At 29.8% G+C, this 24353-nt stretch overlaps 5 protein-coding genes across 5 annotated transcripts in view; 1 reads left to right on the top strand and 4 right to left on the bottom strand.

Moving 5' to 3' along the window:
* Nucleotides 1-7243, bottom strand: part of JHBP-1 (take-out-like carrier protein) — a 12413-nt gene extending 5170 nt beyond the window's left edge. The window contains exons 1-2 of the mRNA XM_018509369.1: nucleotides 7072-7243; nucleotides 5660-5752 (exon numbers count right to left, since the gene is read on the bottom strand). Coding sequence (XP_018364871.1) covers nucleotides 5660-5752; nucleotides 7072-7126 — 148 coding nt within the window. The 5' untranslated portion in view covers nucleotides 7127-7243. The remainder of the gene's footprint in view (nucleotides 1-5659; nucleotides 5753-7071) is intronic.
* A 4090-nt stretch (nucleotides 7244-11333) lies between these two features.
* LOC108762384 (uncharacterized) lies at nucleotides 11334-12819 on the bottom strand. Its single transcript, XM_018509355.1, has one exon. It carries the CDS (start codon nucleotides 12649-12651, stop codon nucleotides 11449-11451), a length of 1203 nt encoding a protein of 400 aa, XP_018364857.1. The 5' UTR covers nucleotides 12652-12819; the 3' UTR covers nucleotides 11334-11448.
* LOC108762385 (uncharacterized) lies at nucleotides 12748-13742 on the bottom strand. Its single transcript, XM_018509356.1, has 3 exons — nucleotides 13569-13742; nucleotides 13023-13153; nucleotides 12748-12825 (listed from the first exon to the last, which is right to left on the bottom strand). Exons 1-3 carry the CDS (start codon nucleotides 13634-13636, stop codon nucleotides 12821-12823), a joined length of 204 nt encoding a protein of 67 aa, XP_018364858.1. The 5' UTR covers nucleotides 13637-13742; the 3' UTR covers nucleotides 12748-12820.
* A 214-nt stretch (nucleotides 13743-13956) lies between these two features.
* LOC108762396 (zinc finger protein 267) lies at nucleotides 13957-16420 on the top strand. Its single transcript, XM_018509374.1, has 5 exons — nucleotides 13957-14020; nucleotides 14194-14409; nucleotides 14506-14763; nucleotides 14841-15338; nucleotides 15416-16420. The coding sequence occupies exons 2-5, from the start codon at nucleotides 14212-14214 to the stop codon at nucleotides 15965-15967; spliced, it is 1506 nt and encodes a 501-aa protein (XP_018364876.1). The 5' UTR covers nucleotides 13957-14020; nucleotides 14194-14211; the 3' UTR covers nucleotides 15968-16420.
* Nucleotides 16421-20510: 4090 nt separating this feature from the next.
* LOC108762433 (uncharacterized) lies at nucleotides 20511-22546 on the bottom strand. The gene is made up of 2 exons (XM_018509430.1): nucleotides 22474-22546; nucleotides 20511-21339 (listed from the first exon to the last, which is right to left on the bottom strand). Exons 1-2 carry the CDS (start codon nucleotides 22501-22503, stop codon nucleotides 20659-20661), a joined length of 711 nt encoding a protein of 236 aa, XP_018364932.1. The 5' UTR covers nucleotides 22504-22546; the 3' UTR covers nucleotides 20511-20658.
* Between the last annotated feature and the right edge of the window lie 1807 nt (nucleotides 22547-24353).

Raw genomic sequence — 24353 nt, 5'->3', positions numbered from 1 at the left:
ATATATATTATATATTATATAATATTAAAATTAATATATAAGTATACATATATGAATATTTTATTAGTATTGTTACCCAAATAAAATTAGTTAATTCCAAAAAATTGTGATGATAGCATATTCCAATAAACACCTATTATCATACAGTGATCACTATTGCAACAAGTTCTTCAAAAGCAAAAGATGTCCAAAATCAGTACATAACACGTCTATAATAGGTCCAAAATTAGATGTTTTGGATATCTATCGACGTACAAAGTTGTTGCAAATGTACATCCCATGGATATCCATAGGACGTCCAACGGACATGGTTTGTTTTATGCTGTTAGAACTATAATAATTAATGATAAATTAATAAAAAAATATATTGATCACTCTTTTATTAAAAACATTGAAAAATACATAACAAAATCTTTATAAATTTTAAAATTATTAAGAGAATAACCATTATGATACAAAATACGAAGAAAAAAAATATATTAAAAAAATATATTAAAAATATATTTTATATATAAATTTTACAATCTCAGTAAAGCATAATTTTAAAAAGTCTCGGCATTTGATATGTTTTGGATGTGGCATGGCAACTATGCTTTTTCTCTTCAATTCGTAGCATTGAATACCCAGATAGCACTGGACATCCCAAGAACGTCCATTTTAAGTCCAAATCACATTCGCATGTCCACGAACATAAAATGGGGTACATTCCGTTTCACACATGATATGCATGATGCTTCATTTATCCTTGTTTAATATTCAGTGAACAAGGATAAATGATACATCATGCGCATCATGCGTGAAACGGATGTACCTATGGATAATCATCAGATGTCTGTCCTGGTAAAAAATTTTTTATGCATGAATATGTATAAATATGTATAAACATACAAAAACACGCATAAAAATTCATAAACATATATAATTATATATAAAAAATTATGCATAATTATATATGAGCAATTTTTTTACATTTTTCTGAACTAGTTTTTTTCTAAAACACAATGCGAAAATTATCCCTTTAATTATTTTTTATGTTTTCACATTTCACATTACTATTATTATTTCTATTACACTAAAAAGTAATTTTATAAAAGAAAGAAGGATGTATGAACATATATGTATGGACATATTTTATATATAATTATACACGTTTATAAATATGTATGCGTGTTTATGTATGTGCATATTTATACATATTCATGCATAAAAAATTTTTTACCGAGCGTTATACGGATGTTCGAAACATTCTATAGCGTCCACATTTAGATTTTACTTTTACAATGTTTTTCTATTAAAATTGTATCTCAAATTCTACTATTCGGAACAAAAAATGTCAAATACTTTTATAACTTATTTTCTCGAAAACATTGTTACTGTGATATTTTAATTTGTAAATTTGAGAATACTCATACTCATGACAATACATTAACTATTAAAACTGGAATATGTAAGCTTTAACGTGATCAATGCAAATCAATAGAAAGCAACAAAGTGAAAAAGATCACATATTAAGAAATTGTTTATATAAAAATTATAATAAATTTTTTTAAATATTATTTATATATTTATTATAATTTTTAAATAAATAATTTCTCAATATATGATTCTTTTTCACTTGCTTTTTATTGATTTGCATTGATCAAGTCCCTGCTTACATATTCCAGTCTTAAAATAGTTCATCACAAAACATCAAATGTATTGCTACATCTGTTTTTTTATATAAAAAAATCTTTAAATTCATAGTTTTAAATTCTTTAAATTCTACTCTCAATAATTTTACAATTTATAGATTTCAAGAACAACAAAAATCGATAATAAATACTAATCCAATGTTATATATCATGTATCGTTACATCTTAAACTTTTGTTTTCATTGCAGCCATGTTAAGTATATTAATGATTTAACACAATAATATAAAATGTTATTCTATATTAATAGATTTTTATCATATACGTCTAAAAATGGGACAAGATAAAATAGATTCTATAAGCAAATAATTTTACAATTGTATATAATTTTTTTATTCGGACCGACAAGAATTAAACACTAAGTATAAGCGTATTCAGGCCTATGACGGTCAAAGCTAGATCTTTTTTGCCTAAATAATTCCCAGTGAATTATACGCTTATACTTACTGCTTAATTCTTGTCGGTTTGAATAAAAAAATCTTATTATTGGTTATACACGCTGCCTGCAAAAAAGCATTATTGTTCTTACATATACTGATTATTGCGAAGAATATTACTAGTCTTGGTGGTCTAATGGCTTAGGACGCTCGTACGGAATACAAGAGATCCGGGTTCAAGTCCCGGCCAAGGTAATATTTTTCGCAATAAATTTTTTAAGATTTTCAGCACATTGCCAATTTAATTTAATTTGTGATATTATTGCAGTTTTTTAATTGCGTTAGATAAAGTCCGGAAAAATTTCGGTGCGCAGTTTGAATAACTACAAAAATATGCTATATATATATATATATATATATATATATAAATAATAAGACAACACTACTGTAAATAATCAAGAAGCTCATATTGAAAATAAATTAACTTTTGCAATTATATAACAATCAGAATATTTCATTATGCATTGCTAGTTTACCATGACATGTCCTATTATAATGAGCTAATAAATACTCTTCGCATTAAGAAACGTTACGTTTGCGGTGGAAGATAAACCATCTCATTTAATTTCCGTGCACGTCAAAGTAATTTGAATTTTATAGACGCGAGATTTTATGGACTTTTTATAACTTTTGTTGAGGCAATAGTACTGGAAAAGTGAAAAATAACCATTATGATAATTTTCTTCTCATAGAACTTTAAGAATTTTTTCAGAATTTTTTTATCAATTTTTTAATACTGTATTTTCTTATTTTTACCACCATGAGAAAATACGGTATTAAAAAATTCTGAAAAAATTCTCAGAACTTTATAAGAAGAAAATAAATAATTTTTATCTCTTGTTGTTTTTCTGTAAAGTTGATAGTATTTGAGTAAAAAATTATTGAAAACCAATATTTAGCGATTTTTAGTATCTGATATCTCGTTAACCATTGCGAAAATTGCAAGATGATAGAGGACTTTTCGACTCAGTTTAGTCCGCTCTATCTACACAAAAGCGATTAGCCAAAACTTACGGGACACCCTGTATGAACTTATAGGCATTTCCATGAATTCTCTGAATATTTAAATCATTCTAAACTATTAGAACAATAGAAAAAATATCTCTACGAGATGATAATTATTCATGATACAATAAATATACAAGAAAAGAACTAATTGATGAAAATATTGATTGGAATTACAGAAAAGTCGATGCTCACCTCTCATAATGAAATATGAATATCGACATCGACTTACCCAGCAAACGAGAATGAATTGAAATGGATTTTAAAATGGATTTAGATTTTCAGAAATAAACGGATTCATGTATGTTAAAATAAATTCTTTTCAATCCTGAATGCATTTTTACTCATTTATAGGAATTGCATGAAATAAATGTCTATTCACACATTTTCAATCTTGAATGCATTTTTATTCATTTATAGGAATGGTATAGAGTATATTTCTATGCTTTTCAATCTAAAAATAATATTATAGTATTTTGTGTGCATTGTGAATACTGCTTAATTTAAAATTCTGAATAGAAAATATAATTTTTCAATCTCCAATTGAATCTAAAACTAATATCGGCCATTTCCGTGCATTGTAAATACTGCTTAATTTAAAATTCTGAATAGGAAATGTAGTTTTTCAATCCAGTTGAATCTAAAAATAATATCTGTACCATTTCTGTGCATTGTGAATACTGCTAAATTCAAAATTCTAAATAGGAAATGTAGTTTTTTAATCCAATTGAATAAAAAATAGTTTTTCTTTTAATGGCCCATTTTCTTAAATCATTTTGAGAAAATAGGCCATGAATATTATTCAAAATTGTGAGTAGAAAATCCATTGTTTCATTTAAAAATGCATCATGAATGCTATTTTATTCAGAATTATGAAGAAATTTTTCGTTTTAATTCAACTGAGTTAAAAAAAAGTTGTACCGTAAAAATATATCATGAATTCTACTTCATTTAATAGTTAAAAGAAACATAAAAAGAGAACTACGTAAATATGTACAATAAATGTTATATATGTAAATTCCTTAATTTTAATTAATAAATTAATTCCTTTTATGTATATTTTATATTAACACGTTTCCTTTATTTTAAAGCTAACGTATATTTTTTGTATCAAAGTTTTAAAATAATAACTATAGAATTTCATGTAATTACTACTTTAATTTATTTAAACTTTTATATGTATAAAAATGTTTTATATGGAATCCAATTTATTTTTATGAATTTAAAATATGGATTCAGATAAATTGAAAATTTTCAATCCATTCCAATTCATTTTCGTTTGCTGGGTAATTTACTCTAAGAACAAATTATATGTTTACGATTTAATAACACAAGGCCTGCATGGTTTTGTTGATTGGGATTTAACTATGTTTTCTTACGTAATTTTTCGCGCTGAATCCGAATCCGGCGGCAGAATTGCTCTATCACGTCAGGTTTTTGAGAAAAGTGCGGTTAAAGGTGTCAAAATTGACGTTTTTTGACATATTTGTGATTTTTTTGCTAGCGAAGTAAATTTTTTTTTCTACTTTCGTTTACGCCATCTGAAAGTGTCAACATTTATCTTCAAAATATATTTTTTTTAACGCCGTACGTTTTTTTTTCACCGAGATAATCTCTGTGTAGTCACACAAAGAAAAACATTTTTGATACAAAATGTTTGTGTGATTACGCAGAGATTAACTATGTTTTCTTACGTAATTTTTCGCGCTGAATCCGAATCCGGCTGCAGAATTGCTTTATCACGTCGAGATTTCGCAAAATCTTAACCCAAAACAGCTAAATAAGCCATTTTCAGCCATATTTGAAATTCAATTAAAAATTGATAAAATTTTTGTCGTCTAATCCATCGATGGTATCATTTACTACTATAAAGCCCCTTCAAAATCCATTTTGGACCGTCCCAAAGCGATTTTTTTTTCGGAGATATAGCAATTCGAATTTCGATAAATTGTATCTCGTAGACGCCTAATCTGTAAGGCAAAGTTGGTGATCTCGGTGAAAAAAAACGTACGGCGTTAAAAAAAATATATTTTGAAGATAAATGTTGACACTTTCAGATGGCGTAAACGAAAGTAGAAAAAAAAATTTACTTCGCTAGCAAAAAAATCACAAATATGTCAAAAAACGTCAATTTTGACACCTTTAACCTCACTTTTCTCAAAAACCTGACGTGATAGAGCAATTCTGCCGCCGGATTCGGATTCAACGCGAAAAATTACGTTTAGAAAACATAGGTAAATCCCAATCAACTTTCAACACCTCCAATTTTGTAGGCCTGTGTAATTTGATTTAATAATTCTATGCTATTCTTAGTTTGTTCTATGTAATAGAAAAAATGTAAAAATATTCTTTTCATTATACGTAGAAAAACTATAAAACATACCGTTAAGGTCAAAATATATCTTTATATTTATTATTCTTTGAACTTTTAAATTGCGCATACTTTTAAACTTAAAATTTTCTAACTTTCTTAAGATTTTTTTAATTTATAAATGTCACATTGTGATAAAAAAGTGAGACATATTTACCTTTGGCCATCGAAACGACTGCATCTTTGACAGCATCTGTAAGGCATTCTAGAAATTTCGGGTCCGACTTTTTACAAGTCTTAAAATTGCTGGCTGTAAAGTAGAAAAAGAGAGAAAACTATCGTGGGTAAGTTATTATATAACTGACTGCATTGCTGCAGATCCAATAAACCTGTGTGCTCACTCGATCTTTAAACGGTTGTTAGCTTTCTCTTTAAACCTATACGTATGTCAATTTCGGTCAACAGTGTATAGTTTATTAAAAATATTAAGTTTACTGAAGAAATATGCTTTCGTAATTTGCTTTCAAATTGTGTCAGCGTTATATTTTTGGTATTAATTTTTTACATAAGATTTGTGTTACTTCCTAATGTATTCGTCTTATATTAAATTAACACAACAATTTAGATGGGCCATTGGGGAACGTAAAGTATATTATATAACCCAAATTTTCCAACTATGTAGATATTGTATTTAACTGAAAATTGTACTCATGTTTTTAAGTATTTTATTAAATATAATTTTTTTTATGTGACATATTTTATATATTTTTTAAAATATAAAAATTGTTATGTACATTCGCGGACAGGAATGCCTTTACACATTCAAGATGGATGCATTTCGGAACACTTTATATACGGTTTGTATACGGTTCGACAGTGTTCCGAAATGCATCCATTTTGAATGTGTAAAGGCATTTCTGTCCGCGAGTGTACATATATAATAATTATTACATATACTATTATTGAAATTATATTTGATAAACAAAACTTACAATTCAATTTTCTATTTAGCATCAAACTAAATTTTAGTTTCTTTAAATAATTTTTTAAATATTTTAAATCAAAATTTATTGTATTAAATTCAATAAAAATACAAAACAACATTTTAAAATATAGTCTATAATTATATTAAAATTTTGATTTTTATTTAAGTTTTTTTCCGTCAACAACTGATTCACAGTAGTAGAATAACGTATTAGATGTAACTTGATTGACAGTTATTGGATAAGAAAAACTCGGGCAAAGACCGAGAAAAACTTGAATAATCGTGACTAATTTTAATACAACTGAAGTATTATTATATAATATTATTACTAATTCAATATACAAAGAAAAATATAAATAAATAAGATGTAGTTTCGGTGTTTTATAGTTTATATTCTATTAAAAATATAAATAATCGCGAAAGCTTATTTTATTTATATAAAAATATAAAAATATTTAACATATAATAAAATTTAACTTCAATTTTATTTTATAACTGAAAAGTTTAAAGTTTTATTATAATTAAAAAAATTTCAAAACGTTAATATATTTACTCAAACATTTAATAGCTTTAATAAATTTTGTTATAAAAGCGATATTCTTCATAAAATAATTTGAGAGGAAAGTACACATTATGTTACTTACGAAGATCCAATGCCGTCGCGCTTACAATCACCGCGAGCAAGAGGATCAACTTCATCACTTCTGAATTTTATCTTTCGTTCGACTAATTGTAAGAAGGAAGTTCTTATATGAAAATATTCAGCAATCGTTTAATATGAACTGGAAGACGTAGACAATCTAGGCGGGCTATTTAAGCACTGCTTGCCCCACCATGTTTCTATACTGCACATCGTTTATATATACTGTATATGTATGTATATTGCATATGTACACATGCATTCAGGGTGAGGCATAGAAAGTGAACACCTGTTATTGTCCAGCAACATGTCCGGGATAGGTCAGCTATCAGTCACTGTGACTTATCTACTTATAATTATTTAATGTACCTATTACTGAAGACATAATTTATTTTATGTATGTAATTATGTATGAAAAAAGATCAAACATTATCTGAATGGATTTAAACTATACAGTGTAGCCACATCTATATCTATTCATAATCAAAATATATCGAATTTTGCTATCTTTTTATCAAAGTGTTATAATACATAAAAAAATTACAAGAATATTTATAATAAAAAAAGGTTGTTTTTGATCGTTCAGTTATGAAATTATTTTACAAATATTTTCTCAATCGCTTAACAAGAAATCAAATTGAAATATCTAATGTTCCCAGTAAACGAGAATGGATTGAAATTAATTAAAAATTGCAATTCATTTTTTAATTTATCCGAGTTCGCGCTTTAGAGCCCGGAACTGGATTGAAATGAATTAAAATGAATTAATATCTTATCATAAAGGGCATAAATTAATTTCTGTTCATGAACATTTATAATTCTTTCTTTCTAAATAGAACAGTATTTTTATATTCATTTCGATCGAAACAGGAATATTCCTATTTAATACTGTATTCGGATATAAATTCAGGGCTTACATATTTCCTATTTATAACCTTTTTATTTAAACAAAAGTGTGTATTTTCATAATTTTGAATTGTGCTGTATTCATAGCTTACAAATTAGCTAAATGTTGCGCTTATGCATTTACTTACGCTTGCGATTCTTATTATCCTATACAGTATTCGACAAATAATGAATAAGTTAGCACAAAATGATTTAAATGCTTTGAAAATTTTTTTTAATTGAAATGAATTCAAAGAGACTTTTTATTCATAATTTTTAACTGGGATGTGTTCATAGCTAATTTTACTATAATATAAATATTTTTGGACTCAAATAAACATAGAATATATTTATTATTATTATATTTTTTTATTGAAATTAATTGAAATACGAAATGTATTATTTATCATGTTGAATTTAAATGATGATTCATGTCCGTGAAATGAGTTAAAATACGAAATAAATTATTCATCGTGTCAAATTTGGATGTATTCATGTCCGTATTATATTATTTTTTGATTGAAATTAATTAAAATACGAAAGAGCTATTCACCATGCCGAAATCAGATGTATTCATGGATTCAAATAAATTCGAAAAATCAGAATTCGAAAATGTCAAAATAAATTCATTTCTATCTATTTTAATTTATTCTCGTTTACTGGGATTTTTTCTCTTATGCAATAATATGCAATAACAGTTATGCTTTATCTTGAATAAGTCAATTTAAATCGAATGAAATTACTTTGAAATGACTGTAGCACAGACATCTGTGGACTCAGTGGACTGTAGCATCAACGCTTGCAATGATTCACAAATGTTATAATATCTGAAGTGAAAATAAATAACAAAAGAATTGCAAACGTGCAGGCACTGCAAATAAATTTCAGAATTATGAGATTTGTCTCGAACCAAACTACATTTATACAGAATAAAAGCGTTGGCATGTAAAAAAACCACATTAGATAAATCTATTATCGGAATGGAATTAAGACAACTTATTGTTTTCCCTTATGTTAAAACGATTTGTAATAAAATTTCGAGATCTGTTAATAAATCCAATAATACGATAGGCTACAGATGTATTAACAAGCTTAACAGATTTATAAAAGTTCACAAAGATAGAAATCAACACAATAAAAACAATAATGTTATATATAAAATAAATTGTAACAATTGCGATGCGTCTTATTTTGGGCAAACTAAAAGACAATTACAGACGAGAATTAAGGAGCATCGTAATAATATAAAATTAGACCAATCCAAACATTCGGTAATCTCCAAACACATTAATGAAACTAATCATGATTTTAATTGGGAAGAAGTTAGCATTCTTGATTTTGAAAAGAATTATAAGAAAAGGAACATTTCAAGAAATGATACATATTAAAGAACAAAAAAACGGACTGAATTTAATGAAAGATACTGAATTATTGGACAAATCTTATTCGAACATACTTGTTGACATTTGTGAACGAAAAATTGTAACAGTTTGAACAGACTTGACAATACATTGGGAATAGATAGAATTATTTATATGACCTACACAACGATCAGTTGAATTTCAAATGAGCAACACTTAACTTGTCAGTATATTCTTCTCTAATGGATTTACATTGTGATTTCATAGACAGTATTTTAGATATATAAGATGTAAGTTGGCATTGGTTTTGATTTAATTTATTTTATTACATGAACATATTTTATAGTAACCAAAATATTCATTATATTTAGAATATCATAGAATACAGAAATATAATGAACTCTCAATGGTTGTGTGAGTCTGTGACAAGCTGAATTCTCGACGTCCACCGATGAATTTGGAGATTTGCAAAAATGAGAAGAACAATCTGTGACCAAGAGCTAGTCCTTACTATAATGGATTTGACCTATTTTAAGATTTTGACGAATTATCCATTAGGACTGATATCTGATCACTGTATGTCAATCTAATATATACTAATACTGTTATTAATTAATTGGTTAAGATACACTGAGAGAAGAAAGCTTAGTAAGCCGAAACGTTACGTTTGTATATCGTTGATAGACTTTTACGAGACTTTAGTTGGTTTTAATTTTATATATAATTTTGATTCTTATGTAATTTAAGTGAATAATTATTAAATATTATATAGCTCGAATTAAGTCTTGAATTCGCATCAAGAATTATTTTGTTAAAAACATACGAGGATTTAAATCATATATTTTTACATTTATACACGTTTGCTCTGCCGGATTTTAATCTTGACAAAGGTTTGTTTGACAATGACGCATGTATGCATTTACTTACGCATTGTAATTCTTACTATCATATACAGTATTCAGTAAATAGTGAATAAGTTAGCACAAAATGATTTAAATGCTTTGAAATTACATCGATCCTATCCTTTGTGAAGGTAAAACCTTCTATAAGAAATAAAACGATCCCCGAATGGTCTCGAAACCCTCGAAACCTACCCTCCTTTATAAAATAATTCGTTATTTTATTTTTCCATTGAATATCTTTTGCGTTTTATTTAAATATAAGTGATATATTTCATTTAGAAATTACAATTTCTAATTCGCATACGTTTATATTTTTATTTCTAAATTACAAAAAAATATAAATATACATATATTTAATTGTGATATTTAAATGATTTATTTGTCTCAATTCACACACACAAAGTGAAAAGCACGTCCAATGGAATGACTTCATGAAATTTCAGAGAAGACTTGACAATAGCCTCGACATTATTGAAAATGATTTATGATTATTGAAAATGATCTATGAGTCACTCTCTAGTAGAGACATACATGTTTTATATAGTAAGACATACAAATTTACGAATTTAATATATGTAGTAAAAAGGAAACAGAAATTTGTAATTTTTTTTTTTATACAAATTAAATCAGTTATGCCATGTATACTAATCAACATTTAATGCATTAAATATTTTATATTCTTTGTTACTCCATTTTACACTTATACTTTTGATTATTTTTCTTGCATTTTATTTTGAAACAAATATACGTAACCAAAAGATATATTTTTTAAGCATTAAAATTGCAATTATCAAAATATAAGCTTGTAATATGTTAATATTAAATACTGTAAAATAAAATTATAATTATGTTAAAAATTTCTTTAATGCATATAATAAATTAGACATTACAATATAAAATACTATTAATTTCAAATAAAATAAGAAAATAATTATAGATATATATGCAATCTAAGAATTTCGCAAATGAAATGGATTTGTCGAAACAAAAAAGCCACAGATAAATTTAATATCATGATGTCAGCTTTAATCACCAGAAATAAAATGATGATATAAAATGTATTTGTATATAAGACATATTTACATATAGCGTAAAAGGGTAGACATATAAAAGTTGGGACATGATCAGTGTTGAAATTTTCATTACTAAATCTTTGAGATAAAAGAAGCCTATGTTGTTCTATATGGATCCTAAAGTTTATAATAAAAATTAAAGTTTGAGAATATACTTCAGTTAAAAAGCTCTTTTCTGGTACTTGAGTGCTAGGCTATTTAACGGCGGTCTAGCTTTCAGAATTCCGAGATCAATGGCGTGTCCGGTGAGAGGACAGCTTTGGCATCGTTTACGTCTGTAATTGGTATTGCAGGTACTTTTTTCTTGTCGCACTATGTATCTGGGAAAGTAATGAACGCGCTTCCTTTGCGTTGTTGCGCACAACGGCATCGTCACCACTAGATCCTGTCTGTGAATTTTGCCTACCGGCTCCGGAAACAATCGCTCGTTCAGCAGATATTGTTGTAACGATCCTGATGATTTGGATGATGTTAAAGTGTGGCTTGAGCCATGAGTTTCAAAATAGTTTTGTTCTCGGTACTTTTTCAGGTTCTCTACTTCCCGATCCATGGAATCATCGACTGCAAGATCATCGTAGTGCCTTAAACATCGTTCACAATATTCCAGTAAATCACTCTCTGCACGTTTATCACCGCGCAGCTTCGCAGTCTTCCTCTCCAGTTCACTTTTGCAGCAACAAGAACAATCTTGCTTATGTAATCGCGCTGTTCGTTTACCTCGCATCAGTGATTTTGACGCGGGTCTTTCGCTTGACTCTGGTATATGTCTCCTGGATCTGATAGTCTTTCGTAATGTTGACTTTGACAACTTTCGCGGAGACACTTGAGTTCTTTTACTCGATGCACAGGTGATATCATCGAACCCGTTTTGTTCGCTCACCAATGAATTTGCAGGCGCCGTTGGCGATTTTTGCCTCCCAACGCATTCACTCGACATTGCCGTTCTTTGATCAGTGACGGTATCTTGGATCCTCGCGTTTGTCATAAATCGATGGTAACTGGATGATCGCGGACACAAAGAGTTTTCCTTATCTGCAGTGTGTAACTCATAGATCTTGCTTTGCACATTGCGAAGGAATTGAGATCTGGGCGCGTAGTCGATTTTCTGAACTCTTCGAAGCGTCTCACAGCTGATCGGTGAAGTTGATGCTGCTGTGTCGCCAATTTTTTCGACAGGTTTGATTTCTAGTTCACTTTGGCAATGGCAGGGCAATGCTGGTTTATGCCGCATTCTCGATGATTTTGCATGCTTCTTGATCGCCTCGGAACAATAACAACCCTTTACTGGCTTTCTAGGCACAAATTTCAGGCGTTGATCTTGGGGTTTCTTAGATGTTAACGTAAGTTTTCTAGACGCTAACATATTGGGGATTAGTACAGTTGCACGTTTTGGATTGATGTAAAAGTACTCTAGACACAAAACAACAGATGAATCGTTGCGTAATTTTTATAAATTGATGTACTTTCTTGTGTAATAATTGTTTTGATTCTTGCGATTGCGGCAATTTATCAAAGATCTCAAATCAACTCTATTAATCTGTAAAGAGATAATAAAAATTAAGTTAAATTAATAAGAAAGAGATTTACAGGTCTGTTCTTTTCAGCTAGACAGTTCATTTTTCTCTTTTTCTTTTCATATTGAAAAGAGAAAAAAGTAAGAGAAGAAGTCTGTGTGTAAGAAGTTTAGCTAAAAAACAATCCTAATATTTCTACTCATATGCAACATATACTTACAGAATTGTGAACATAACTTGTTCACTTCAGTGTCCATCCTTCTAAAATCTTCATCAATGCATACTAACAACATTCTTTTCTTGCATAATTTTTTTAGGTTGTCATTCAGGGTCTCTGCTCTGTGTTTAGAACTTAAAGCATATTATCATTAACATCATATTGCAAAATTGGATCATTTTAATTGTACAAGATACCATCATTACAATAATCCAATTTACACATTAATTAAAAATAAATTAAATATAAACAATGATATAATAATCCAGAATATGTTGATAATTCAAGCTATAAATTAAATTGAGTTTAAACATAATATTAGAGCATTATAAATAACGCAACACTGAAAATTTAATTATAAATTTTTTTTTTCATATATATCACATAATCGTTTGGGTGTGAAATACGGTTTTTTAACCTATCTTTTTTTATTTTATTTAACATTTATTCACAATCTTCAGCTGCAATTTTTATATGAAACTCATCAACGGTAAAAACTCATTGAAATTGTTGTGTTGTCTCTATCAACTTTTGTTTTCAACAACGTACTTTGTGTTCCAAGAAAACTTTAACGTCCTCAACAAATACCAACCAATACCAACGCACAAGATTGTCATCAACGTGAAGTTTGACGAGAGTCTAGTGTAAACAAAAAGGGACGCTCCAGGCTAGCCAAATTTCGAAAGATATATTCTTCTTATGTTCGAGCACTCAGCTTGAGAAATCAATTATAATCCATCACAAAAAAGTTACGTCTTATCGAAATTGCAATATAAAATTGCGTATTATTAAAATTTGTTCAAGCGCCGGCAATTTATCTCGTGCTACTTACGGTAAAGAGAAATTTCATTCGCTCACCATCCACGGCAACTTCATGGCGCTTTGCAACAGTGGCGAGTGCGCGCGTGTCGCCATGTTGATCATTTGATCATAGAATCATATGGAACGACGCTGTCCGCGAATGTGTTTCGCGGTCTTTGAACATAGTTAATTTTAACTAGGTAAGGCACTGCGTTGATGTATCGCACGATGACATCATAGATGATATCCTAACTCGTTGAGTAGCTCTGCTGCGCGAGATTTAGCTGATCTAATCCGATCTCGTCGCTCCACGCGGTCAGGTTATCCATTTGTAGGTTAGGAACGCTACATCTCGAGCATATTCTTTGCACAGGTTATTACGCGTGGCGTTATGGATTTACCCGGGAACGGAGCATCGCGCGATCTCGTTAAATGTCCTCTAACGTTACCGCAGTTCTCTGAGCTGCGTTCAATGCCGACTGCCGCAGCCGCTGCGATCGCTGCCATCGCCGCGGCTGATAGCCGTAGCATGCAATCGCAGGAGGTGCAAACCACTGTCCAAGCGGTCACGTCTCCGCAAGAGACTTCGGTGAGTTTTCTTCTGCTTTGTTTTTTGTACTGCATTTCCTCTTTCTCGTTAATTTTGATTTGACATTAAAATTTTTTTGAATTCCCTTTCTCGTAGACAAGTACACTCAGCAAATACCTTGCGACACCTTTACCTGGCTGGCAGGATACTTTGATTCAATTGTGCGAGAAGCAAGTGCTTAACCAGATAATTAATGTCCCTAGTTATAGTCAAAATAACATGACACTCGGTGCACAATCGAGTAGTTTTAATTTTATTAATAGTCTATACTTACCTTCCACATCTCAGGCAGATACTGTAACTGTAAAGCAAGGGATAGATATCCAGTCTAAAGAGGAGAAAAATTCAGACAAGGTGAGATATTCTTTGAATATTGTTAATTCTTTAAATTATTTCTATATTACTCATGTATTTATTTGTTTCTGTTGTAGGAATCTGAAATTCTGTTAAAGCAACACCAAACAGCAGCAGCCATGGCTGAATATTTACAGAAATTACCATCTGAATTTTCTCTGCGAGAAGCGTTTGAACTGTGTGCAGAACAAGTAAAAAAGGAGAAGACACGGGAAGAGAAAGTAGAGCATGTGCAGAATAATATTTTAAATATACCAAATATCAGAAACATTTATCTACAAAATAGCAACAATTTCGCAAACTCGGATCAAATGACAGTGACTGTTAATCCGAGTGATCTACATTTGCAAAATGAACAAGAAATTGAAAACAATTTGCGAAATGTCTTAAAAGTCGAGCAGCAAGTACAAACCGATTTGCCAAAAATCGAAAAAAAATCGAAATTTCGAGCGAAAATTAGCGAGATTAAAATCACCGTTACCTACGACGGAACTACGCTTTACTGTTGCCCAGAATGCAATTTAGGGTTTCCAGACAAGGCAGACATCGAACAACATATACAGGCTCATCTTCAGGTACATATATATTTTATTATCTTTGGAAACTAGATAAAGAAAATATGTATTAAGTAAAAAGTTTTGGTTTATTCCAGGAACGAAAATACCAATGCAAAGAATGTGGTGCCATGTTGAAAAGAAAGGAGCATCTTGATCAGCACATGCGAGGTCATTCGAACGAGCGACCTTTTAAATGTGAGGTATGCCAGAAGGCGTTCAAGAGAAATGAACACTTAACAAGACATAGTGTCATCCATTCCGGCAATAAGGATTTTCCATGCACCATGTGCCAGAAAGCGTTTTCGCGCAAGGACCATTTAAATAAGCACTTCCAAACGCATTTTGGCATTCGTAAAAATAAAAAGGAGGATTCTTATTTTACCGATCAAAAAGATACAAGAGTATTCGATAATAGTACCGATATCGCGGCAACGCCTAAGCAGGAGGTGAGTTATATTTTAAAGGACGGTTCCTTAATAAAGCAGGAAACCGCTCTTTTACAGCACCTTCAGAGTATTCAAAAAAATCCGAATTTATTGTACACGTTTGCTACTCTTAAAGAACAAGTGATGAAAGATGTAAATCTGTCTGAACAGGCTCAGAGCAGTAATATGAATGAAAATGCAAGGTATTTAATGCCGTCTTAGTTGTAGATAAAATCCATGTATGTTCCAAAGCAATATATGATTGATGATGCTGGAGCCGTAGGTAATTTCAATTTTTGAATTCATATTTTGTCATTGAAACAGCTATGACTATTTCAGATTTATAGTTTAATTTTAATACGATGAGGAACGTTTTGACATTGAATTAAAAGCATACATAGTAAAAAAAATGCGAATCATGAAATAAAAATATCATATAGTCCAGCTCCTCTATTCTAAAGTCATCGGGACCGAGCATATTTTCTCTATTCTACAATTTCTTCTTACAGTCCTCATTTTTAGAAGATATTGCACAATCTGTTTTTTGCTTGATGCTGATTGATGCATATAATACAAGCATACTGAAGCAATACAAAAGGAGAAATTCAGTTTAGAGGAGATAGCTAACTTAGAGTAGAGGAAAACTTAGAATAGAGGAGTTCTGTGTATTATACATCAATCTCACATCTTTAATGCGTTAAAACGTCGAAATAATTATGTGCTAAGCTATGAGATAAGATGTGATTACTTGAATTTATCATCTTTGTCTTTCCATTGTCATCTTTCCATCATTTTCTCCATTTTATATCATTTTTATTTTTCAAAAATTGTCTTTTACAGTTTCAAGAAAATATTGATTTAAAGTTTTTTTTGATGAAAAGCTTTTTTTGATAAAATTTTGTTTCAAGTAAAAATTTCTTTTTTAAACTCACTTAGTAATCACAACATACTCAACATGTGAGCGAGCGCATATTGTAGTTTTTCTTAAATTAAATTTCGAAGGAATGAATATGACTAATATGTTAACTATATTACTCTAATCGCCTTAACTCTTGGAATTTTAGAGACATAGGATGTATTTTAAAATTTATTCCAAGATTTTTCTTGCGTCCTATATAAAATGAACCTTTTAAAACGTAAATAAAAAATTGATAAGAAGAATTAATAAGTAAGGGAAGGCCAATTTATGTAATTGCACGCTTGTCTGCCTTACTTAAGTTAGCTATAGGAAATATTAGTTATTGTCAACAATTCTAGTCCGTGTCGTAATTTTTAATTTTAATGCCTACTTGCATTAAGCAAAAACTTATTTTGGACATTTGGACTGTTTCGCGATAACTAAAACACACTAAACCTGCATAAATAATGAAATATAAGAATACTTTTGAAAGATATTGTTAAAATATTGAAACGGAAGTAAATTTACCGATTTGTGAGTGAAAAGGGTCTCTCTTGAGAGAAGATTGCTATCGAATCATTCTGTGGTTCAGATATTTGGAAGTTTCTCGCTCTTTATCATACGTACTATTTTTGTTGTATATACAATATTTTTATTATATTAATTCGGAAAACAAATAAGCTAAATATGTGGCGAGATCATAATGGCACAATACTATGAATTTAGTCAATTTCTGATACAATACATACAATTGAACTGATATATTAACCCTTTCGTATCTCCGAGACATATATGCAACAACGACGAAAAAAATTATAACTTTTAAATAAGTAATTCTATCGACTTTTACCTTGATTTGTTTTAAAGAAGAAAGTTTAGGCTACATGTAAAAAAAAACGCACACTTTAAAATGTAGTGTTTTCAATAAAATATAATTATCTAAACTTTGTAAAATAAATTTTTTGGATAGTAAATAATAACCGTTTATATCGAAAGGTCATTGAATTGATGTTAATTATAGTTTTATTTAAATGTGATTACAATTTTATTATTATAAATATTATGATAGTCTACATAATCCTTTTTATTGTTTATGTAATCCTACATTCGTCACATTCGGAGAACTTTTATCGTTCTAAATATATTTTAGGTTGAATAGTTGTGTGTTTGCGTGTATTTGTACGTGTATGCTACGATATGTATTTAAAAAACATCCAAGCTCATATTTTAAATATACCGATATTTCAGCTTTTTATGACCGTCATCTTGAATCCGCTATTTTGAATTTAAATTTTAATAGTAAATTTGAAATCAGTATCCGGAGGTACGGAAGGTTTAAACAGAAATTTAAAATTTGTTACGGACATTGAGGTACTGTTAATGATAAACGGAAATAATAAATGATATACTGCCAAAAAATTTGTTAAAAAGTTGTACATATTATTGTCAGGTAAAACACACGCAATTGTGGCAAATTATTACGATCAATGTCGAGGTGCACTTGTTCAGAATAATTTGACCAAAAATATCCGAGAAATATCAGTACAGTATTTCATCCTAATAGATGTCTTGAATAATATTTATAGATTCATGTTGATATAATTCAGAAATATTTTCCAAACAAATATTTTAGTTTTTGTGATTTAAAATTGATATTCTTATAGGTGACAAAATGTGCTAAAATGTGTTAAACGACATTTCTTCGAATAATTTTCATTGATTTGTTAATATAATTTTTCAAAATAATTTTTTATTTGGATCTATCATTTCTTATTTTTTTTCTAAGTAAATCATTCATCATTCCATTCTATCATCTCATAATCTTGAAGATTGATTTTTATGGTCTCAAAAAGATGTCGCTGGTTGATGAAATATAACAAATGTTTGTTTGTTTGATAAAATTTTATATTAATTTCCAATAAATCATTTCTTTTGTAGAATTTGTTATTTATATACATAATTTCGAGAAATACTATTTTTTTACATCATGTTTTACCTTATTAGTATTTACTTAAATAAAATTTAAAAAAAATATAAGTTTGGGATTACTTAAAAAAATTATTAAGTGACGAAAGTTAAATTGATAGTTTTGTATATCAGAAGATCAGCGTTTTTTTTATTTGGCATTATTTTTAAGATACCCGTCTATTCGACACTTCAATTTTAATTTGTATGTATATTAGAGCGAGAAATTGTTGAAAACTTCCATGCGCTGTATATTCACGACGATTATAATTATAGTTATCTAATGTTTTCTTATATATTTGCAGCATGTGCAACTGTATGTATGCGTTAGTATATGAATTAGAAGACGATATTAAAAACACATACCAGACTCTGGTATCACGTAATACAACCAAAGACTTCATACACACACGCGTATGTCAAATAGCAGTATTCTAGGTCATTCGCGCTGGGGTCTTTTTTTTTTTTTTAATTTTTTGTAAGTCACCTTGATAGTATAATTATTGAGAGAATAAAGGATCTTTGCATAAAGAAGGAGCAATGAGACATCTTTTTCGAGATGGTTTTCGTGATGATATTTCTCAATTTTTCTCATTGAGATTAAAGAGATAAGGTAATAGAACTTTTTAAACAATGAATGTGCATTTATAGGATTCGTGTTTAAGCACTGTTTCGAACAGTGGATGTGCGTTTACAAGACTTTATGCATTTATCCCGTAAGAGAATTGTTATTGTATAGTGATAACGAAAAAAAGATAGCTAAAAAAGTAACATGTATTTTTCAGATTGAAATATTTTTGAATAAAATGTATGTAATGTAAAAGATTGTAAGCTGTTTCTTTATACTTCTCATGAGTCACTTTATACTTCGTCAGGTATGTGCAGTCTGCGGTCGAACGCTGTAGAAAATAACATTACGTTATGTAGCCTTACGCAACGTCATACAACGAAATGACCGTCTGTGACACTAACGCGGAAATATTAATACGTTGAACTTTACGTCGTCTAGAGAACGAACTCTTTGTATTCGGAGCTCTAACAAGATAGTGTAGTATTTCATATTCGTATAATATGGTATAAGCATCCTTTACTTTACTCGGATAATACGAGAAATTAGCAAAGTGTTAAAAGCATCATTATTTAATCTCGTATAATTTTATTTATTTTATAACGTAAATTTTATTTATTTTATATTTTTTTTACAGCGTAATTCAGCAGCGCAATATGACAGCAGTACAAGGTATAAAATTATTCGATATCTGTGCTGTCTTCACTCTCTTTGTGCTCCTCTTTCTTTTTTTCTTTATGTTATATATGGGTGCGTTCCGTTTCTCGCATGATGCGCATAAGGCATCGTTTATCCTTATTGCTCACCAAATGTTAAACAAGGACAATGGATGCATCATGCGCATCATGCGCGATACGGAACGTACCTTATGTTACTAAACGTATTAAACTGATATTAAATTTTCATTCGATATTTACTCGTACTCTTGGCGTGCCTTTAATATTAAATGTACTAACATTTTTCTGTATTTAAACGCAATTTTTATATTGTATAAATTAAAATTGCATACACTTGGACTTAATATGCACATAAAGGAAATGCCATTACGAGCCAACACAGATTATTTATATGACAAACGTATATTATTTAAAGAAATATTATAAATATACGTTTCGGTCCTTTTTTTGGGTCATCTTCAGTACATATAAATTGACAATTGTTTGAACAAAAAATTAACCATCAAATTTTATGTATGGTATCTAATAACCGGTTGAATTTAATTAGAAAATTTCATTAGAAAAGTCAAGAGGTCTACGAGATAATAATTGTCAGGTGGAAACGAAAAGCCGACACAATGAAATTCATACAATAAAAATTCATTTCATGAGGCGCATGCGATTATAAAGTCGGTATATAGTTTGTATTGAATAAATTAACTTATCACTAATTAAATTATTTTATGATGTGCAAATTTATAAATGGATAACGTAATATGGTTTCTGATCTAACGTATTTTATTTTACTTTTTGTCGTTTTATTTTATCATTGTGTCGGCTTTTCGTTTCCACAAGCAGCGCTCGATAATTTACTGTAAATGGTATAAGTAAGCCCGAAAAGAGTTCCAAGCCACTCAAGCAGATGACGACCCACCGTCGTCGGAAGGGTCGTTCCTGGCGTCACGCTTTCCACCTCATTTTTTTTATCCAGCTCTTCGTCTTGTAATTCCAGTTGTTCCAAAGGTTGAATGTCATTGAACCAATCGTCGTCAGGTAGTATTTTAGCTTTATTAGAACTTTTTTTATTGGAGTTCGTAGAGCTCACATTATTTTCATTTGTTTTCATTTCAACGGATGAATCTTTCTTGAGATTACTCGAAGTCGCCTTGCTGTCACGACTTTTTGGTATCGACAGTGACTTTATCTGATCTAGAAAGGTATTGTTGGGATACTTGAAATTTGTATAGTTATCTGCTTTTAACGTGTCAGTCCATATTAGTCTCAAAGCTTGCAAATTAGGATCCGATGCGTTTTTCGCTAGGATTTTTTCTACGTTGCTGGTGTTATCGGGTTGATGGAAAACAAAATTGTATGTTGTGCGTAGTTTTTCAAAAAATTTATCTAACGATTTCGTGGTATCGTTAAATTGTTTATGATATGCCGTCAATCCTTCCACTGGAAATAGCTTCGTTATTTGTGGCTTTGATTGCACTCTCGTGGCGAAGAGCTGCGAGATACATTAAAAGATACGGGAGTTTATGATTTTATATGTCTTGACACAAGCATTTTTTTAAACATTTAAATATATTTAAATATAATTTATAACAAAAATTACAAAATTTTTCTATCTTTATTTTAATCAGAGTAATTTAATCAGAATAAATTGATTTATTAGAGATTACTAGGTTTCTCTAAAAAATGAACATAGTCAGGCTCAGAAATATTGTTCAACAGTCGGGTGAATCTTCTTTATAAAATGAGTTTTATCGGATGTGATGTGGTAATATACTGCGGACAGGTGATACAATACATAATCGTGCATTGCAATACGTCCACTCACTGAATCTATCAGTTGTTGTGCAGTAGTTTCATTTTCATGAAAATTATAAGTTAGCAATCGCGATTGCAACTGGCGATTTTTATGCTCTGATTAAGAATAAATACTATTTACTGCAAAAAAACCTGTCACTGTGAGGCGGAAATAATTATTAAGTTTTTCGTATACGATATTCTTTCCGGTGCTGTTTGGAAGTTCATTTGATAAAATATTCCGTAACAGAAAGTGACTAAAAGGTTCAACTTGACTTTTACGTCAAGCACAAATTCTATGTAAAATTTGATTTAGTGATCAGCAAAAGTTTAATGTTTTATTAAAATTGATCGTAAAAAGATTCTTTGAAAAACTTTAATTTAATGTAAATTTTAGCGGATGTATTGATAGTAGAAAACCATAATCTTATGAAAATAGCGACTTATAGATAAAATTAATTAGAAATGAAAAGATGGTACAATTTAAATTTATAATAAATTATAAAAATTGTAGTAGAATTAACATCAATTAACAAAGATGATAATATTCTGATAACCACTTTCGGAAGCTATTTCATAAATCTTTTTAAAATTTTTATCAGAAAGTCTATTAGCAGGAAGAATTTAATATTTTTATATTTGATATTTAAAATTAGAATTAAATATTTTATTAAATATATTTACTTATTAATGAGAATTTAATATTTTATTTAACATTAAAAGAGCTTTCTATTAGCGTTCGCAAAAAATTTAAAAATTAAGAAAAATTTTATCATTTCGACGAATGTATAATAAATTGGAATTAATTAATTTTTTTAATTAAGGTACTTACGCAAAAAAGACAGTATCCCAAGAGCTTCATATTTCGGAGAAAATATTTTTCGATATGACTTCCTTGCACAGTCCGGACGATCGAATGAAGGCCCCCTTCGATTTCAAAACCTTTTTATACTTACAGTGCAAGAGCGTAAACGTGCATTACGATTGATTGGCTTTCGTGGCTTGTGTGTCCATTGTCTTTCGCCTGCGCCTCTGCGAGCAATCGGCATAGAGTTGCCCAATGAAATTGATAGTCGCGGCACGCATGGTTGCTTCGCGGCCAAATCGGCTCGGCTTGTCCGAGCGATTTACGATATAGCTCCCCGATTTTTATGGCAGGTCAAGGTATTGCCACAAGCACGTCATCGCTTCATCATATTGAAATTCGTATAGTGCGAAAATTGATGGATTGCATCTCGTATTAATCCATGTGCATCGAACGCAAACGCTGAAATGACTACATCCGATAGCTTTTTTAGCGGATAAAATCGCATATATCACGTCTTTTCGTAAAATGCCAAGCGCGGTATTCATAGGGAGGAAATAAAATTTCGAAAAATGTTTTTGTTTTTGCCTCTGATGGCATCAGAATGCGTGATTTATTTAACAAAACGGGCACATTTGTGGATAATAGAATATACATGAGAGTAAAATATATGTGTATTGTATATATTTATGTAGTATAAATTTACAATAAGAACCCTAAAGGGCAAGTTTTACGCTTATCATTGGCGGTTATGTTACAATCACGTTCAAATTATTTGAATTCCTTTGTACAAAATTGCGAACTAGTTATATCTGTCTTGATAAAAAAGCTGATCTTGTATTTTTTTTTTTACATTTATGTTTGAACACTCAGATGCAAGATATAAAGGAAGGAAAAGTTACCTGTCTTTCTAAAAAGTCTTTCAAATTTCTACGGAATTCGTTTATTCACCAGTTTGCCGACAATAAAATCTTTGTGGTTTGATTGGCTGTGGCTGGCGAGCATTAAAATGTAAAATATGAATCGATCGTGTGAGACACGACTAAGTAATGTCTTTGCTTACGAGTTCGTTCGATCATCACGTATCGATTTGGTAATATATAAAGAGTAAGGGATATTATCGAAGATGATGGTTTCAATTAAAGCAAGAAAAAACAGGAGGAAGGAAAATAGTAGCAGAGTGTGCTAAAGTGGATCGTTAAAATTTTTACGCGTCTACGTTAGCTTAATGAAAGGGGCTGATGCGCGAGAGAGATCAGTAGCACTTGGGAATAAATCACGAAAGATTTAATAGTTGAGTCGAGTTTTACCAGGCAAATGACGTTAATGGAAAGATAAAAAGGATTTATTACACAGACGAGCAATTACAGTACTTAGTTACTACAAATGTGCATAAGAATAATTTCGATCTTTTTCACGATGAATTTCCCAATCGATCGCAAGTAACTAGAAGCGAAAACTCGGTGAAAAGTTATCATAGATATAGCAAATAGTAAGACAGTACAATCTTTTTAAGGTGCAGAACTGCTTCTTGTTCGCGCATACCTTAAATTGTTTATTAATTCAGGAATTTTATGCGTGATAATCGCGGCATCGTGCAATCCTTTTTGAAATATTGAAGATAGTTTATTATATTTCGTAAATGTGTACATATAGAAATTAATTGTATCATTTATATCATCAATCTAATCGAGAGAAAAGACCGATGTTTCAATGTGGATTGCACGATATTTAAGTTATTGCGATACATGAATCATAAATCGCAACTTGTTATTTAACAAGTTAAATTTTGTAAAATTTCGGAATTAACATTAGTAAGAGAGATAATCGAAGCGTGTAACATCTAATAAGAAAAGTGTTAAAAAGATGAAACTTGCAGTTTAAGTTCCTATAGACATAGAATCTAG

The sequence above is a fragment of the Trachymyrmex cornetzi genome, unplaced genomic scaffold, assembly GCF_001594075.2.
Source record: "Trachymyrmex cornetzi isolate Tcor2-1 unplaced genomic scaffold, Tcor1.1 scaffold299, whole genome shotgun sequence".
In the NCBI taxonomy this organism is placed as follows: Eukaryota; Metazoa; Arthropoda; class Insecta; order Hymenoptera; family Formicidae; genus Trachymyrmex; species Trachymyrmex cornetzi.
Note: the sequence above shows the minus strand (reverse complement) of the source record. Positions and strands in the feature narration are given on the sequence as shown.